This window comes from Synchiropus splendidus, chromosome 8, assembly GCF_027744825.2.
Source record: "Synchiropus splendidus isolate RoL2022-P1 chromosome 8, RoL_Sspl_1.0, whole genome shotgun sequence".
Lineage (NCBI taxonomy): Eukaryota > Metazoa > Chordata > Actinopteri > Syngnathiformes > Callionymidae > Synchiropus > Synchiropus splendidus.
The window spans coordinates 13,265,888-13,284,387 of NC_071341.1; the positions used below are offsets into that span (position 1 = coordinate 13,265,888).

An 18,500-nucleotide genomic window follows, 5' to 3' on the forward strand; every position below is an offset into this window, starting at 1 on the left:
GCGCCCGGCCGAGGCGGACGCCATGATTGCAACGATACAGGCAAGACGACGGGAGGAGTCTTCACCTTCTCTAGAGAAAACACACACGCTTTGTCCTGTACAAACCAGTCCGTGACGTTGGGGTCTGCACAGCCCTCCAGCTCCGCGGCCGGTCGTCGGCGTGTCCTGTCTAACTGACGGGTCGGAGTGTTGTGGAGAAGCAGGTGAAGGGAGTCGACAGAATGAAAGGGAGAGGTCCAAGAGGTCCAAGTGGCATCACAGCAAGGACAACGGTCTGGGTCACCAGAGCCAGGCGGAAGACCACACCCCTCTCACGTTCACCTCAGAGGTCGGACACGTCTTCACCCTCACATTAGCACTAACTTTCCTCGCCCTCCCTCTAGTGGCCAAACTGGAGAATACGACATGAGACCAGCCAACACGACGGAGGCTGAGCTGGCGAGCTGTGCACACCCACAATCAAACACGCGTCTTAAACACTTTCTCGCTCCACACAGCGCAGAGTGAAGACATCTATCCTCTGATATTTAGATATATATATATATATATTTAAACCATTGTTACAAAGAGATGACGAGCCGTACTCATCTCTGCGTTCACTATACACCAAAGTCGTACAAAGAGCCTTCATATCCAAGCGAGCTGGAGAGGAGAGAAGATGGCTGCTTTAAAAACACAGATTTAGCTTCCAGTTGCAAAAGCCAATAAAAACACCTGAAGAAAGTTTTACATCTTGATCGACAGTTACAACAAAAGTTTTCTCTGGCGTGAAATAAAAACAAGAGTAGTAGAAGCGTTATTCAGGATTGTTGCTTCAACATTCCAGTAGATGATTCGAGATGTTGTGCTATTGGTCAGTAGTATGTTCCCCTCCGGTGCTGTCCTCTGTCACCCCTCCACTTCCCCCGCCCCCGCCTCCTGGTTAGACCTGCATCTGCTCCAGGTATTTGTAGGTGGGGTTCTCGTAGCCGTGGTTCTGCATCTTGTTGAGGTGCCGCTCCTCCGGGGACAGCATGGGGTCGACCTGTGGGGGGACAACAAGGGTGGTGGTGATGGTGGTGGCTCAACCATAGAGGGCGCTACAGGGGTTCATTAAAGCTGAGGATACACGTCAACTTCTCAGGCTAGCATCACGACTCCTGTCATTCGAGTGAGGGAGTGATTTTTCACTTTCAGTATCTGGCAGTCACTCAACATGACGGTGAAGTGGGAACTGTCCTACATCTTTCCAATAACCAACAGTCGCTCCTGGACTGCTGTGATTTAGTTTTGCTTTCAGTTGAAAAGTCCTCATGCACTCAGCCTGCCTGGCAAGGACTGAGCAGCCTGCTGGTCTCTCTCTCTCTCCATCTGAGCCTCGGTGAGGTTTCCAGCGACTTGTATTGAAATAAAACCAACTCATTTTCTGATGGAATAAACACTCAAAAACTGGCCTGTCACCTCATCACTGGCTCTGGTATTTTAACGTCTGCAAAGACCTTCGAGGAAGGCGAACCACGAGCAGCAGCACTCACCTCCACGATGCCGTGGCTGATGGTGCCGTACTGTCGCTTCCTCAGGAGCACCAGACTGATGACAATGACCGTTGCTATGGCCACGGCGATCACCAGCAGGCCGATCAGAGCGCTGCTGCCGGAGCCGAAGTCCTCCCTGAGCGGGCGGAAGGCCTCCTGAGGCAGAGGGAAACACACCTGCTCATATCGGCGCGTTGCACACCAGAACCCGCCCGTCACACACAGGTCGCCAGGTCAACGTTCAGGGACATGTCCAGGGAACAAACGTGCACTCATGCAGGGTCAGACAACATCGGCATGAGCTCAGGTCAAGAGTGAGTTATCACGGCGGCACTCCCTGCTGAGGCCTGTGGGGGGCGCTGCTGTACTCACCAGCTGGTCCTCGTGAACAACACGGACTCTCTCCGCACTGTAAACCACTTCCTTAACATCCAGAGACTCATCAATCACCTGCCAACACAGACGGGGTCCAGGTTACACTCTCCAACTGTCTTTCAGTGAGAGAGAGAGAGTGAGTGGTGCGCGTGTCTGTGAGAGAAAGAGTGTGTGTGAGTGTGAGAAAGAGCGAGAGAGAGTGAGTGAACCTGGTTTATCCCACTTGTGGGTGCCTATTCTTGACAAAACATCTACTTGTGGGGACCTTATGCCAATGTGTGGACCAATTGACTGGACCCCAAAAGGTTAAGCCTCACTTTGAGGCTGAAGACTTGAAAATAACTGGGTCATTATAACTGGGTTTCAGTTTGGTTCAGAGTCCTGGTTATGGTTAGCCATGTGTTTTGGATGGTTACTAATATGGTGCGACAAACCTGTGTGTGTGAGAAAGCAAGAGAGAGAGCGATAGTGTGTGTGTGGGGATCAAAGTGGCCACAGTTTGCTGAAGATTGACCACAGTTGGAGGAAGACTAGGACCTCAACATCTACAGACACGACCTTGACCTGCTCTTGGTTGACAAGTCCAACTCCTCCACACGGAATAAAAATGTAACGGCAGGTTAATCTGCAACTAAAGACGCAGAGGAGGGGAACTAAAGCCTGAACTGGGTTCCCACTGGGACTCACGCAGATGTGTGGGATTCACAATCGGTTCACATGAATCGCAGCTGAAAAACAAATGTATAAACCGGAATATTTTGCATTTAATGCGACAAGACATCTATTTTGTAGGTCGAGTGTCGGCCCATTCCTTTTGATACTTACGGCTATAAAGACATCGCCAGAAAATAAAGAGGCTAAAAACACAGTAAATATTAACACATTGTTCTACTGTCTGTGGAATACATGAACAAAAAAAAGTACAGGGGATTCTTGTGTGACCGAGCAGATACAAACAATGGGCTTATTCTGACTCCCAACCATGTGCAGTGCGCTCCTCAGTCGGAGCTAGTGTGACGTCACACATTACAAATGAGAATTGAATATCGAATATCAGTGTAATAAGACCAAATGGAAGTGATGGCGACTTTAATCATTGTGCAACCTGACATTCGACGGATGGATGGATGGATGGATAGCTGGATGGAAAGTTTTTGGCTGCTGGTTATTGTGTTCCCGTTGCACCACATAACACCTTCTCTGTGCTCTGCCGAGACTAGGGCCCCCTCTGGTGGTCACCTCAGCACTTACAAAACTTCATGTGGGACTCCGAGTGACTCACAGTTAACTGGGTTCACTGTTGACCCTTCAGCCACACAGTGTTGTGGTGAAGTGTCCACACAAACATGTTCACATGGGTGCAGCCATGCAGGAGGAGAAGCATTCAAGACACTGAAACATGCACATCCACCGTCACACAGCAGACTCTCATGCAGACACCAGCAGGGGGCAGCAGGCGGTCAGCGGTAACCATGGTAACCACATGATGGTCTACAGAAGGACAGGTTCTCACCACGTTGTTGCTCATCTTGGCTTTGCTGTTGATGATCCTCTCCTCAGCGCCGATCAGACCGTCCAGACCCGACATGGCAGAGCCTGCGAGGACAGGAGGGGAGGGGCAGCGAGGTCAGCTACACAAACAAACACCCAGCTGTCCGGTGACGACAACGGCCTTTTGTTCACACACACACTTGTTTGATTCGAATCCGACATACACTGGAATCAGAAGGTGATTTAACCACTGAAAGAGGAAAACCAACCACAACTGGGGCACCAAGTCAAAGATGCATGAGGTGGTTTTGGGGTACACACACACAATGACATCACTGTCCTATTGAAACTACTACCATCTGAATGCTGCCTCACTGACAGACACACACACACACACCTACTGACACGTAATCATGCGACCATCCTCTGATGTTTTTGGACTGTGGGAGGAAACCAGAGTGGCAGGAGAAAACACACGACTCAGAAAGGATCACTACTGGAGGAGCCTGTAGCTGGATTTGAACCTACAACCTTCCTGCTCAGAGGCTCTCACATTTAGCTGGTGTCACTCACATACAACAGACTTTATGAGGATCTCTCATTGCCATAACCCTTTCCCCGGCCTCTCCCCCTAAACCTAACCATCCAAAACAGATGGCTAACCTGAACCAGGACTCTGAACCAAACTGAAATCCAGTAATTATGACCCAGTTATTTTCAAGTCTTTGTCCTCAAATTGGGGATTAGTCTTGTGAGGTCCGAAAAAAATGTCCGCACAAGTGGAGCTAAACCAGGTACATACACACTGACACAATGTGCAGCTGAGCTCCCAGTCTGAAACAATGATGGGTGTGTTTCAGTCAGCAACAGTGGCACAATCTCTGGTGAGTTATCGGCTGGTACAGCCAAGGACAGACACACTAGCTCACATCACAGTGCTGCAGGGTTTTTCATTTGAAAATGATTTGAGAGTTGGGATTCAGTTTGGTTCAGAGTCATATGGTTTGGATGGTTAGGTTTAGGGGGAGAGCCTGGGGAAAGGGTTGTGGCAACAAGAGGTCCTCACAAGGATACAGATCCAAACGTGTGCCTGTGTGTGTGTCCACAGTGCCAGGGTCCTGATGACCTGAAGTCGCACAACACTCAGAAAACTTGCTGATCCAGCAGTTGAACCAACAGCATCTCGTAACACAACTCACGGCTCCTGACCCGGTAACCTACACCAGTTATAACATTATGAACAGTGAGAGGACCTCAGCAGGTTTTAATCCAACACGGACATTGATGTCAGTGGATGACATAGTGATGTGAAGTGTGATGGAGAAAAGTAAAAGAGCGACAGGAGGAGAAGGAAACAGCAACGAAGGGACAGAGAAGCCGAGCAGGAGGAGGAGAGACGCAGCAGAGGCACCAACCTTTCTTGAAGGCACGTGGCGAGTCTGATAAATCTCCTTCATCGTGTTAGAAATGAGCAACGGAAACAAGAAACAGAGAGAGGCAGGGTTACAAACCTGTGGATCAATAAGGAGGAAATCAAAAGTCAACAGAAGAGAAGGTGATCGTGGCGTGTCACACCTTTGGACCAGCCCACTGCGCCGCATGACTCAGACATCTGACATCGACGTTTGAGCGTCATCCTCAGGTTCTCTCTCTCCTCACTACTTCCAACTGCTGCTTCTAATACTGCCAACACAACAATACTAGATACTACTCACCTGTGTACTCCTGCAGGATCACTGCATTTAATACCACCACAGCTGTGTACTCTTGCCTTTACTCAGACCACTGGATCTTCTTTACGTCTAACACCTACTACTGAAACTGCCACCTGTGCCGCAACAACTGAAATACGCATGGTACAAAGGTTCACACACGCATTACTGCAGCTAAAACTGTGACTAATTTCAGTAGAACTTGTACACAGCTAGTACTCCGTAACTGAAAATCCTAGTTCCATGTTGACCAATAGTGCTTCTGTTGCTGCTTTAGGAAGTACAGGTACAAGCTCTGCTTTGACTGCAACGTCTCTCAAGTACTGTTACTAATACTGCAACAACAACAGCAACAACAAAGATTCAATCACATGACCAACTGCGATCATTACAGCAGCAGCACCATGGCTACTTCTGCTGCGATTAGGGCAGACAGTACTAGTGAAAGTACACACTGCGTGACGATGAAGTGTGGACTACACATGTTCTCCACAGTTTTGACTGTGAAGTGACAAAGTGGTAAATAAAAGTACTTGATACATGCGTACCTTCAGGTTCTGGTTGCGACCCCAGAGTATTGACCTTGAAGGGCCGGTACGGTTTCCCCTCTGGCTCAGGAACCTCCACGCTCTCCTCCTCCGATGTGGTGAGGTCCGGCTGTGATTCCGAGAAGGAGGACAGGAACTGATCCATGTCAGCCTTCTGCTCCTGCAGCAGCTCATCTGTGAGGAACACAAGAGCGTGAGGGGGTGGTGCCAGCACCTGTCAGTCACAGTACCAGGAAGAGAAGCCAGGAAGAGGCTGGCTAGTTGGGTCTGGAGATGGTGATCAGACAGTGTGGAGTGTCGCTCCTGTAAGAGCTAAACGTGTGCGCCGAGTACCCTATGCATGAACATGTGATGCGTGTGGAAATGAAAAAGAGAGGTGTGACTCTGGCAAGACAGGTGGAGACTAGCCACAGACAAGATTTGGCAAGTGCACTTCAAATGACCGCAACTCCACAAAGGTTTATTCCATTCAAACACCATATGAAAGAACCGGGTGGCACTCATAAAACTGTCATTACAGTAGACCTGTCTGCACTCGGGCCACCCAAACACAGAGCAGGGTTGGGATCATGAGGCTTCGCAGTACACTAAGTCCTGAATGGTGGGCACGATTCAAAATCTTCAGTTTCTGTGAGCAGAAAAGACAAATAACATGCAGGTGAACATTTACGATAATTGCTAAACACACGCAGCAGCAGAGCGCTGTCGATGCACTAGCTGCCGCGGACGTTTGAACGTTGGAAAACGGTGTTATTTCAGTTGGACGGCTGGTTAGGGAGCGTTGTTTCATATGTATTGGTATGAGTCCAGCGAGAGTGAGACCAGCTGGATGCTCAGTCCTACTTGTCAGCTGGTATGGGAACTGTATTATGTATATATATATATATATATATATATATATGGACGTGAGTATTGTTCAGCTCAAAGTTTAGACTCTAGCACCTCAGTTTCAGGCCTTGAGATATGAGAAAGTTGAAAGAGTTTTTAGTCTTCTTCCCGATTGTATTATGTTATTACACAGTAAATGAGTCACAATATTCTTGAGTATATGTCAGGTGTTGAGGGTATAAACAAATCTACTGCCATCAGATGTAAATAAACCCAGGCCTGGGGTCTTGTTGTGACAGTGAGGGGCTTAAAGGCTGACAGTTGCAGGAGCAGGGCCACCAGAGGAGGTGCAGCCGTCACCAAGCAGCGGAGTGCCTTGCATCCACATCAGTGCTGAAGAGACGGGGGTGACCCAGAGGTGCAGCGAGCAAGTTTCTGCGTCCAATTAGCGAAGAGTCTTTTAAAAAGCTGATACCTGTCGAGTGCGCTCCCTCCACCTCACCTACAGTGACATCGCACAGTTTCTCCTCCGTTTCCTCGTCCTCTTAACAAGCAATTAGCATCTTTCCGGGAGATATTTGAAGAGTAAATGTGAACGGTTCCCCAGCGGAGCAGAAGAAGGAAGCGTGACCCAGTTCTGTCACCGCTCCCTCCGCTTTTATCCCAGACATCATATAGCTAATGTAGCCAAATAATAATTTCACTTGTACCACTGAGAGGAAACTGAGGGCTTGTTAGAGAAGACAAAGTTCTGCTTGAGCTTCTGATATCAAGTCTCCTCTTTGATTCGCCGGCCCCGGAGAGGAGGAGCCCCGCGAGAGCCACTCATCCGGATCGACAGTTGGCAGCTCCCTCCACTTACCGATCTCGTCCTGGATCTCCTCAGCCACGTAGGGAACTTTGTAGAGCAGCGACAGGCTCTGGTTCATCCTCTCCTCGATCACACGCAGGTGGGTCATCACCTGGAGAGAGGGAGCCCTCGATGAGTTACGACACCAAACTGTGCAGCCTTGCATTATGTTAGGATTCTCCATCTTAAAAATGTTGTAATAAAACAAAACCTGCTCTGTTCTTTAGACAGGTCAGTCTTTTGAGACACAATAAAAGCCAGTTTCAAGACGAAAGCCAAAACAGCAGCTCTTCTGCCTTCTTATCTTGATAGACAGGTGGTCGCTGGTTCATTTTTTTTCTTTCACATTCTTAAGAGGTGTAAAACGTAGATCAGTCAAAAAAATTATACCGACTTTCACTTTCGATCGCAAGCAAAACAAGTTTTAAAACAAGTTTTTGTTGCTTTGTTTAAGATCTTTGTGTTGCGCCTCATTTTATTCCAGAGAATTTTCACCATATTTCTCAAGATTGAAAACATCTAGTTTTGTGCAGTAGATGCAGTCTGGTGTCTGTGATGAAGCCCCTACACTTGCTAAGCTTTGGGAGGAGGGCGGCCCCATCTCAGAGGAACCCTGCAGCCAGCAACCCCTCAACAGCTGCGCGTCTCCTGCCTCCATCTTGTCCTCCAGATGACGCACCATGTCTGTGACTGCAGGATTTTATTTCCAACTTTCTTCCGGGACGAACCACCGCTGCGGTACACCAGCTCCAGCAGCAGGTGGCGCTGTTGCACCCCTGTGGTGAGTCACACAGCTGCTCCAGTTGTTGGCAAAATTCATCAAACGCAGTTATGCAACATGAGCGAGTGATGACATTTGAAACAAGCTGTGATGGAGGGAACCAGAGGGGGTTTCAAACTCGCCCCCCTCTGGCGTCAAACAGCAAGAGGCTGGAGGAGCTCGCTCACAACACCAGGAACCTGCTTCTGAAGCATCTTTCCTGAAGCCATGTGGATGTTCTCTCTGGTCCCGGCGGGTCCTGCGGGTCGTGGGCGACAGCCAAGTTACAGACGCTCGACCAGAGAGAAAGCCACGGCTCATTGCAGCTCCGCGTCTGCAGCCGGCAAGTTGCTGAGAAGCTTTCAGTCCAATCCCCAGAGTGGCAGCTCTGAATCCCCGCTCCCCCCAACACTCTGTTTTCCTCCCACTCACAGCATCAGTCTGAGCCGCAGGAGCCGAGACATGGTTTCACTGTCAACAACACCAGTCTCAATCAAGTCAGAGTCGTATGACGCTTGTTTGAGACAGTATGTTCTATGATCCAGTTAAAAGTTGTTTTTTCACTTCTCACTGGATTTTAAGCTCCAGGCAGCCATTTTGGATTCAGCTTTGTTTTGAACTTGGGCTCATTTTTATTTTCTAAGGTTGACTTTTAGGAAGCTTTTTTCTTTGTCAAGGTCATCTGTGACTGTTTTCCATTCTATTTTATTTCTTTACTGTTGATTTCGTGTTTATTTTTGTCCAGTTTCACAGGTAGCCACCATACTGGGGTCTCCACTTGTTCACTGGAATTTTTATGATGGTAAGCGTCACAGCAGCTTGGTGATGTTACAAACTGTTTCCTGTGCTTGGTGAAGCAGTGTGGACGTGATGCTAGCACAGAGGAGCCTCTGACCTGGGACTTCATCTGCGCTGCCTTCTCGGGGTCGACAGCCAGCACGTGCTGGTAGTGTCGGATGGTGTGCTGCCGGTCTTTGTTCTCAGCTCGGACATACCGGCGCAGGGCCTGAAGGATGCGGTGAGGCTGAGGACAAGAGAGACGTCACTGCAGAGAACCTTCACCACGAGGCGTGTCAGTAGTGAGGCAGAAACAGAGCCAGCTGGTGTGAGTATCTGCGGGTGTGTGTGTGTTTACCCGCGGCGGGTCAGCCTGAAGGGCGGCCAGGTAGTTCTCCAGGGCCAGGCGGCGGCGGTCGTTCAGCATGGCCTCCACCCTGGCCAGGTGAGTCTCCACCAGCTGCTGCTTCTCACTGGCTGCCTCCTCCTCCAGGGACTCCACCATGGCCTGGAAGTGCTGCAGGAGAGGAGGCACACGTTGTCAGGAGGGACTCGCTCACCAGTCGGCAGACTCAGTCTGGGGAGCCGTCCTCATCTCACCAACTCATTAGAGGGAAGGGTGAGGGGGGCATAGACGGCTACCTGGATCAAAGTCTGTCTCTCGGCTTTAGGCAGGTTCTTGGCCTGGCGGTCGGCCTCCTCCCACTCCTTCCTCACCTGGGGGAGAAAACCACGACAATAGACCTGACAATCGAAATGAACAATGTCGCGTTTTCATAACTAAACATGACATCGACTCAGAGGTTCAGGACTGACTCCAGAAAAGACAAGACACTGATTTTAGCCATTCGACGTTCACAGTGACCGGGAGAGCTCACCACGTCGCTGCTCACTCACCCTCTCCATGCGGTTGCGGTGCCTGATCTCCAGCTGCTCCTTGGCCCTCTGGAAGCGACTGTGCTCTTTGTCGTCAGCCGGCGTCTCAAAGTAGATGTCCACGTCGTCTGTGGGCTGAGGGGTCGGCGGCACGGCTGTGGTCACAACAAACGCCAGAGAGTGAGACAGGCAAATTTGTTGACAACCGCTAACACAAGCCAACAGCGGCCTGGAAACATCCCAGAATCTCTTGGTATTTCTGCGTGTCAACTGAGGTCAGGCTCGCTCACGCAACAAAACAGCATCCCCGACACACAACCAACTGTGCTGCTGCCGGACTTTCAGAACCCAACAGAGCAGAGCGTCACTGAGCAGAGGTGCAGTGACACCTGTGTTCCAGCGGACAGAGGGAGGTGAGAGGTCACGTGACACTTACTGAGGCGCTTGCACACGGCCATGCAGTACTCCTCCGAGTCGAAATTGTTGCGGTTGCCAGCACAGCCCCCGTAAATGAAGCGCACACACTTCTTCTGACTCATGTCGAAGTGCCAGCGGGGCATGGAGGCCCTGCAGGGGCCCGTCTCAGCTTCCAGAGAGCACACGGCTGTCGGGGGACACAAACAACCACAACACACTGGGGTCAGAGAAATACCACAGCAACCTCAGTCAGCCTCCATCACATACGTCCACCTGCTGGAGACTTGTGCGTCGCCATGGCAACCTTTATGGCAACTATTGTCGTCTGTAATGCGGGTTAAGAATGGAGGAATGAGCTGAGCCAGAAGACAAGTCGACCCCTACCCATCTTCACCGAAAACAAAAGAATAAGAACCTGCAGTGTCAGGTTAGGACCACAAGGAGGAGTCTGCTTTTCACCTTGCTTCACCTGTTCCAGCTGTTGTGTCAGCTGTCTCACCAGCATGAAATAACTTGAGCCTCCTGCATGGGGTCGCTGACTCAAAACTGTGGGTGGCCCTTTCGTTACAATATAAGGTGGGCCACGTCAGACCTTGGGCCGGGCCAGACTTGGACCCTGATAATCCATGGATGTCAATACTTTGCTCTAATGTGTTCACATCCCACCCTGAAGTTCAGCTTGTGCTTAAGCTAATGGAGGCTATCACATGACATCACCAACCTTTCACTTCCTGCAGAGTCTTGTCTTCATTCGGACTCCCCAGCATCCTGCTGGTGTCCACCCGCTCCTCCTCCCCCTCATCATCATCATCCTTCTCAGACTCTTCATCCTCGTAGATGTATTGGTACTGCTCCTCATCCTCATCTTGCTCAACCTCATCCTCCACTTCCTCCTCCTCCTCCTCCAGTGGCTCCTCCTTCTGTGTGGACTGCTTGTCGGCGGGAGACTCACTGGCGACAGGAAGCAGATGAAAGAGGTGAGACGAAGGTGTTGTTTGTCACAGCAGACAGAGGTCAGACAAGTCCTCCACAGCTCATCCTCTTGGGTGTGAGTGAGGTGAGCGTGCCACACAACGCTTGTTTAGTCATCCACTTCTCGTCCGACAAACCATTTTTCCTCTGCAGGTGACTTTCAGTAATGCAGTAGACCATCATTAAACACAAAGGTGGACCTTTGTCTCACCTCTTCACAATGTCGTCCTCCGTGTTCATGTCGTCCATGTTGATGTCCTCGTCCTCCTCCTCCTCCTCCCGGTCGTCCTCATTGGATGGAGCAGGGTTGCTCTCGCTGGCTCGGGAGGCCGAGGGGCAGCAGACGTACTCGGTGCCGTAGAACTCGTCGATGCCGCATGGCAGCAACATGCCGTAGCTGTGGAGGACAGTGGAGCTCTTGGAACAGGCCTGGAGGAGAAAGGGCAGGAAAGATGATGAGGAATTCTGGTAGAAGACCTCAAAAGTACAGGCCAAGCAGCCATCTTGGATTATGAACTGGGTTGGGAAATGACTTCGCAACAATGCTAGCGCGACTTAAGCTATAGTGTAAAGTGCCGACAATGGTTTACATGGTTAATATCCCAGAATATCATTGAAGCAACAGCAGCAACTAGACAGTAAAGTAGCAACCAAGATGACAAAGCTAAAGTGGCTGATTTAGTTCACATCAGAGATGCTGACGCTAATGCTAGCACTTTCATCTCGGTTATTGAGAGTTCATCTGTGGACAGGACTTTCAAGGTCACTCCAACTGAACACCCCATCCTCATCATCTGCAACAACAGGTGACTCTATTCCAGTCGGTTTGATTCCAGATGTTGAGTGAGAAACGTGAAGGCTCAGTCTGGTCTGCAGATGTCGGAGCCACCCAGTTTGGCATCATGACCCTCACAATGTCGCGGCACTTCCTGACAGTGATCCATCTCTTCACCAGAGAGGCGACTTGCTCGCAGGCAGCAGACGATTAATGAACCCGACTCCCAGAAAGTCACGCAGCTCTTGAACTGACGTGATATTTATCAACATCTCTGACGTCTCACTCGTCGACCAGGACTGTGTGAGCTCCACCGCAGACAGAAACACTGGGTCTAGCGTAACACAGTCTTGGTCTACGGCGAGCTGAGTTGCTGGAATGTCGTGGTCAGACTGGCTGAGACTCACCTCCTTGGCCACAGCGTGCCACTGCTGGTGGCTGATGCACATGTCCATCCTCTCCTTGTGGAAGAACTTGCACTTCTCTGGAACCAGCAGAACATCGCTGACAAACTCGCCCACTGCAACACAACAAGACAGAGCCACCACGTCAGAACAACCCCAGAAACAGACTCACAGTCGGAAGGCTTCCTTCAATTATTCATGGTTTTAGACCAGACTGCACACACGCATCTGGCCACCAACACCAAATCACAGAAGGCAGAGTGTGTTGTGTTCCAGTTTAACTGTGTCATTGAGACTTTCACTGACGCCTCCGGTGTTATTGTGTGGTGACACTTGTGTTTGTCATGCTCCCGATTGTGTGTTTGCGTGGGGTCTCTTGTCACAGCAAATCATAACTGTTCCACTTTGTCTCTGCGTCCTCAAATGTGTGTGTGTTTCTGAGCCACGGTGTTGTGCCGCTCTCCAACTGTGCTTCTCCTTCCACACACTTGGTGTCTTTCAGACATGCTATTATCATACCAGTGAGTGTGTGTGCGATTTTAGCATGTGGATAACAGCATGCAGAAGTTGTCAGCTTGGCTCGGCTGAATCTGGCCATCCATTTTGGACATACTGGAACAAGCCACCAAAAGACTCACAAGGGCAGATGGAAAATTCCAGCGTCAGCCTGACCCAAAACAAGTTGTTATCTTCACTGACTCCCAGATGCAACTGGCCTCAACTCTCCTGGAAGTTTTACAGACAAGAGGCTGAGCAGTTTTCTCCCTCTTGTTCTCCATTTGTCATCTGCGATAGCCGCTTCATTCCTCCCTTGTTATGTCATCTGTTGTTATGTCATGGACATCAGGAGACATGGGTCGGTGGTGGAGCGGCGAGTCCAAAATGGACAGATGAGACCAGTTACGAGGCTCGAAACACAGCGGCGATGGCTGAGGAAGTGCTAATTCCATGGTTCAGGCGTGAGCTGAGGCGGAGGCGCTGGATCAATTCACAGTCAGAGAGCAGGAAAACTGTGTTTGGGAAAATAAGAGGCTTGGATGCAGGAGAGCGCTGGAAATAACTGCTGCAGCTCAGCTCCACCCAGGAGGTCAACACACACACACAAGCTAGTGCTGCTATAATTGTGGGGCCCTTCCATTGACTTTCATGCTTCCCCCAGCTTCTCACCCTAAAACTAACCATTTAAAGTTGGCCACAACAACCCAGCAATCCCAGCAGAATGGGCAATCTTTCCCTTACAAACGTGTTGTGGTGCCTGGTCGACACCAAATTCAGGTCTCTCTGACTTGGATCAGGGTCAGAACCAGTATCCTGCTCGTGCTCTCCAGTGAGTTGGTGGATGGTGAGGACTGGGACAGACCTCAGGTCCAGAGTAAAGCTGATCACATCCAGACTTATTAGCAGCACCTCTTCACTGACCCTACCCTTGTTATCAGGGTACAAGCAGCTGGTTCCATCATTAAGGGAAGTTTCTCTGAACAATCTGGGCCGGAATGATGTGGCGCGACACAGAAACATCAATGTGGAGGAAACTGCAGGGACTGGTTCTTCCACGACACACTGGCTTCATCTCCATCACACTCACCACAGTGGCTGATGGATGGTAGAGGAGGAGAGCAGCTGTGCAGGTGTGAGTGTGTGTTTAAGCTACGGTTAAGCCTCGATTTGAGGATGAAGACTTCAACATAACTGGCTCATTATAACTGGGTTTCAGTTTGGTTCAGAGTCCTGGTTAAGGTTAGCCATGTGTTTTGGATGCTTAGGTTAAGTGGGAGAGGCTGGGGAAAGGGTTATGGCAATGAGAGGTCCTCACAAGGATGGTGTGCCTGCATCTGTGATCGACTCACACTCCCTAGTTCTTGGACTGGAACATGACCTTGAGAGAATGTGGGCCAGTGTTCAGCAGGTGACTCCCAGAGGAGCCAGACAGTGGAGGTCACATGATCCTCAGTCATCATGAGATTAAGCTTTGACTCCACTGATGTGTTTCCTGGCGAATCAAATATCACGCAGTAATCCAGGTATGGCTCCACACATGCTAGAAATACCCCTCAGTGTGAAAACACTTCTGAAGAGAGCACGGCACAAAGTGGACGCAGGATGGAGAGTGTGTCCTCCTCTAATCCATCAGATGATTTCCACACGTCAAAAGCAGGATCAAACATGGCGCTGAGTCAGGTCTCGAGTTTCCTCTCCAGTCAGTTAATCAGAACAAATAAAAGATTGCAGTGGACACGTGAAGGTGTGGTGCTCTGAGTCAGACCCCTCAGTGTGAGACCCACCTGAGGTGAGTCATGTTTGCTCAGGTGATGCATTAACCGAGGAATGAAACCACAAGAGAATCATCAACTCACAACCTTGTTAGATTCACCACCTTTCCTGGCTGCAAGAGGAAAACACTCAGTGTGTGAGCATTAGCACATCGAGTCATTGAAGCACTGATGGGTTAAAATACTGCAATAGTTTTCATAGTAGATGAAAACACAGCTTATTAGCATTAGCATAGAAGGTATTCGTAGCATCTTTTCGCATTTGTAGTAGTATAATTATAGCAGTAGCTCTTTGTAGCTGGAGGAACAATATTCACTATTAACAAAAGAATAGGAGGTGTTGTAGCAGTTTCCAGATCAGGTACAAGAAGTACTGCATGTACTAGCATGTACGGCAATTGTTGCAGTAAGTGGTTCAAACATTGCATCTATAGCAGTTGTTGTAAGCTAGTTTGTAGAAGACGAAGTATAGAAGAGGTACTGATATTAGCATTGACAAAGAGGGGATTTGTAAGCGGTTTTTAATTCAAGTTTGAGTAGAAGTGTAGTTTTAGCAATAGTTTGTTATATTGAAGTTGCAGTACATTAGCACACGAAGTATTAGCATTAGTTTTAGTTCAAGTTTCAGTAGTTCAGTATGAGCATTGGCTGTGGCAGAAGATAAAGTATATGAAAGCATACATACAAGACATTTGCAGCAGTTTCTATTTCAAGTATCAGTTGCTAAGTACTAGCAGAAGTACTGAATATACAGTATATTAGCATATAACATATTTAAATGAGGTTTTAGTTGCTCAATATTAGCAGCAGCTCTTGGTAGTAGAAGACTTATTGACATACTGTATGTTCGCATTAGCATGCAATGTATTTGGAGCAGTATTCAGCTTTGAAGTCGTAACAATACTGACAGAGTGATAAAGAAGCTGTGTTAAGTAATCCCATCGACGGAGCAGGGATTAGCAGAGTCACAGTTGTTTGCGGACGGAGAACACGGCGAGCGCAGGGACTCGGTGAGGTGAGAGCCACGACTCGGTCTCCTCCTCCTGCACTTGCATTATTCATAAAAACCTATTAGCTGATCTGCTCCTTTTAATCTTTTAAGGTATTGAGCTCAACTGCGAGTCGCGATAGCTTCTGTCTGATCCCTGGATAATTGAAATAGCAGGCCGCGTGTCAGTCTGGCGGCGGGGACACGTCCTGGCTGGCAGCCTGTGATCTAAACCCCTTACTTAAACATCCAACATGCTCCGCTACATAAGCAGACCGAGAGATTCCCGATAGCAGCCTTCATGTCGACAGAAGTCAGTGTTCTGTGACGTTCATTAGGTGGCTAATTCAGCTAGTGTTAGCAACCTGAGGTATGCGCTGCGAAGGAAGTCTGAGCTGTGAAACACGTCACAGCCAACCCTGATAAATTCCCAGTTCCAAGGACAAGTGGAACTCAGCATTAATATTTGAATATCTCTCCCTGTCATGCTCATGTCACGACCAACACTGTAGCGTCTCGAGCCTCTGCTCGTGAGAAGTAAACTCCCAAACCTTGCACAAGGTTCCCTGCCAAGTCTTACAAGAGGCTCAGCGTAACCAAGTCGATGGAAAACATTTCAGGGACTGGAAGTTGGCACTGGTTTGTCAGCGTCTCTGTCTCATCAACCTTAGCTGTCAGGAGACCGCCACACTTGCTGCCTCATGAAAAAGTAGCTCCGAACTCGCCAGATTCTGCTTCAGAACCGCGGCAAGTTTCACAGTCCACTGCTGCCACTAATGACTTTTTCATCCTGCTGAGCGGCATGACTTAATCAGCAAAACGGCTCTGCGAGTCAGAGAAACATCTTCAGTGTGGAGTTGAACGATGATTGAGATGACTTGTTTAGTTTCATTCCAAAGTTTCTCAAACAGGAAAACGTGTTTTGAAAGAACTGAAACCAGCACGTTCACAGACAAACGTCTGGAACGGGTGTCCGTTTTCAGAAGCTTCTTTCATATTCAGATGCATACTGAGTGGCGAAGTTAATCTCCCAAAAAACTGGTCCTCCTTCAGTCCTTCAGGGACAGGCAGAAACCTTCAACCACTAAAATCATGACCATAGTTTTAAATTTGGTTCAAAATAGAGAGTTGAAAACATAGCTCAACTTCTCCTTCCCACTAAAATACAACCTCTGTAATAGGTATAGATTCAATGTTACAACATCATATGTTTGCTGAAAAATATTCGACACAATTCAGTAGAATCGTCCTGTCGCCTTGCCATAAAGTCTCCCCACATTTAAGCTAGTGTTCTTCAGAAAGCAAAGTTTGATGTCTCATCTAAAGACAGAAGAAAAGGCACATCGAGGTTGTGTTTCCATTTCACACTGACTGATCGAAGACAGCCGTGCTAGCATCTGTGCCAGGACAGTGCAGAAATGAAAATGTGCCACTAATGTCCTGAGCAAATGACTGTCAGTCGCCATACTGAAAGAGGAAACAACATCCGGCACGAGTCGCCTGACATTTAATAAAGTGGAATATTGAAACGTTGCGGCGGTGGGAGGCGGGGGGCGCGTGACAGGGAGTGAGTAGCAATAAAAGCCGGCGCCCTCTCACACCTCACTCTCGCTGACCCTCGGAGAGCGAGCGACGGCTATCGGCGTGCTGAACGAAGAGGCTCCTTTATTGCTCAGCGTGCCTTGCCTCTCCTCCACCTGCTTTAATGACCCTAGGCCTGCGGGCGGCCGCAGACCGGCGCTCAAGGCCAAAATTAATCTGCCGGCTCCGACCTCAATATTGCAGAGTGTCACGGCTGCCGGTGGCGGCGATGCATCATTGTCCATGAGCGTGGAGGAGGATGATGCCGAGCAATTCCCACATCATCCACAGACAGAATCTCAACTCACATGAGTAGCTTGTGTTAATATATTATCAGCACTGTTCATTTTGATGACCAATCGCAGGAACGATGACTCGCTAAAATCCTAAGACAGATGAATCATGGCGCACCATCCAAGACTACTGCGAACAATGAGGCTGCACCTGATGGACGGAACATTAAGGATTCAAACCTCCGGATGGAAACACGATCAACACACTGAAGCATCAGGGTCCAAGTCTCCCACAAAACGTCTGTCAACATACAATTCATTGAGTTTTGTCAATTGTCAATCCTCAAGTGACAGTATAAAATTCATAAATATTTAGGGGAAGCAAAAGAGGGCACCCACCCGCACTGGTGACCACCAGAGGGCACTTGCTGCCATCAGGAGGACCACTGGAGATGAGAGAGGCTGTGTGTGCTCCACCCTCACCAGGACAGAAGAGATCATTGGCAGCCATTAAAAACATAAGTGAGGGCAGCCACAGAGCTCAAAAGACTACAGGAGCTGATCCCCACCGGGAGAGAGTCTAGCCCCCGGAGGAGCAGGAGATGCATCTGTGGTCCATGCAAGGGAACTTAGTAGAAAGAACTTGTAGCCCATTAGGAGGAATAGATGGCGGCCGCAGACCATCAGAGGAACTGCGAGGCAAGGAAAGCTCAGCAGTGGAGCTTCTCTACTCAGAGAGGCAACCATAGGCTCATGAGAAATCAAGTCCCCAAAGGGTAGCTACAAACAGGGCATTAGTGGGGGCACGGCGTGCAAACCATCAACAGGAACATTCCATCAGAGGGAGGCTCAGAAGTGGACCTCTTGACAAACTTGGTTCGACAGGTTAGAACTGGACCTCTTCTCACAGGAAGTGGCTCTGATAAAAGGAAATAGCACCAACAAAGCTGGGCTTCTGGTCAGGGCCAGGCCACAGACACAACTCAGGACATGAACAGAACTATCTCCAGTCAGCCTCCAAGACTCCCTCTCACTGGTTCTCCAGTCATTCTCCACCTGAGCCAAGTAGTGATGAGACTGACTTCTTAGTTCCGCTAACTCTAAGGTGTCAGGAGATCTGGACCCGACC

At 49.2% G+C, this 18,500-nt stretch overlaps 1 protein-coding gene across 4 annotated transcripts in view; it reads right to left on the reverse strand.

Moving 5' to 3' along the window:
* Positions 1-526: 526 nt before the first annotated feature.
* aplp2 (amyloid beta (A4) precursor-like protein 2) overlaps positions 527-18,500 on the reverse strand; it is a 43,531-nt gene continuing 25,557 nt past the window's right edge. The window contains exons 4-18 of one of the 4 annotated variants that reach the window (XM_053873805.1): positions 12,303-12,415; positions 11,332-11,549; positions 10,870-11,099; positions 10,168-10,335; positions 9,753-9,886; positions 9,498-9,572; positions 9,214-9,372; positions 8,974-9,102; positions 7,331-7,430; positions 5,641-5,814; positions 4,796-4,831; positions 3,403-3,485; positions 1,887-1,964; positions 1,515-1,670; positions 527-1,024 (exon numbers count right to left, since the gene is read on the reverse strand). In XM_053873805.1, the coding sequence (XP_053729780.1) occupies positions 923-1,024; positions 1,515-1,670; positions 1,887-1,964; positions 3,403-3,485; positions 4,796-4,831; positions 5,641-5,814; positions 7,331-7,430; positions 8,974-9,102; positions 9,214-9,372; positions 9,498-9,572; positions 9,753-9,886; positions 10,168-10,335; positions 10,870-11,099; positions 11,332-11,549; positions 12,303-12,415 (1,955 nt within the window). In that variant the 3' untranslated portion in view covers positions 527-922. The remainder of the gene's footprint in view (positions 1,025-1,514; positions 1,671-1,886; positions 1,965-3,402; positions 3,486-4,795; positions 4,832-5,640; positions 5,815-7,330; positions 7,431-8,973; positions 9,103-9,213; positions 9,373-9,497; positions 9,573-9,752; positions 9,887-10,167; positions 10,336-10,869; positions 11,100-11,331; positions 11,550-12,302; positions 12,416-18,500) is intronic. The other 3 variants (XM_053873807.1, XM_053873806.1, XM_053873808.1) reach the window with 3 other exon arrangements.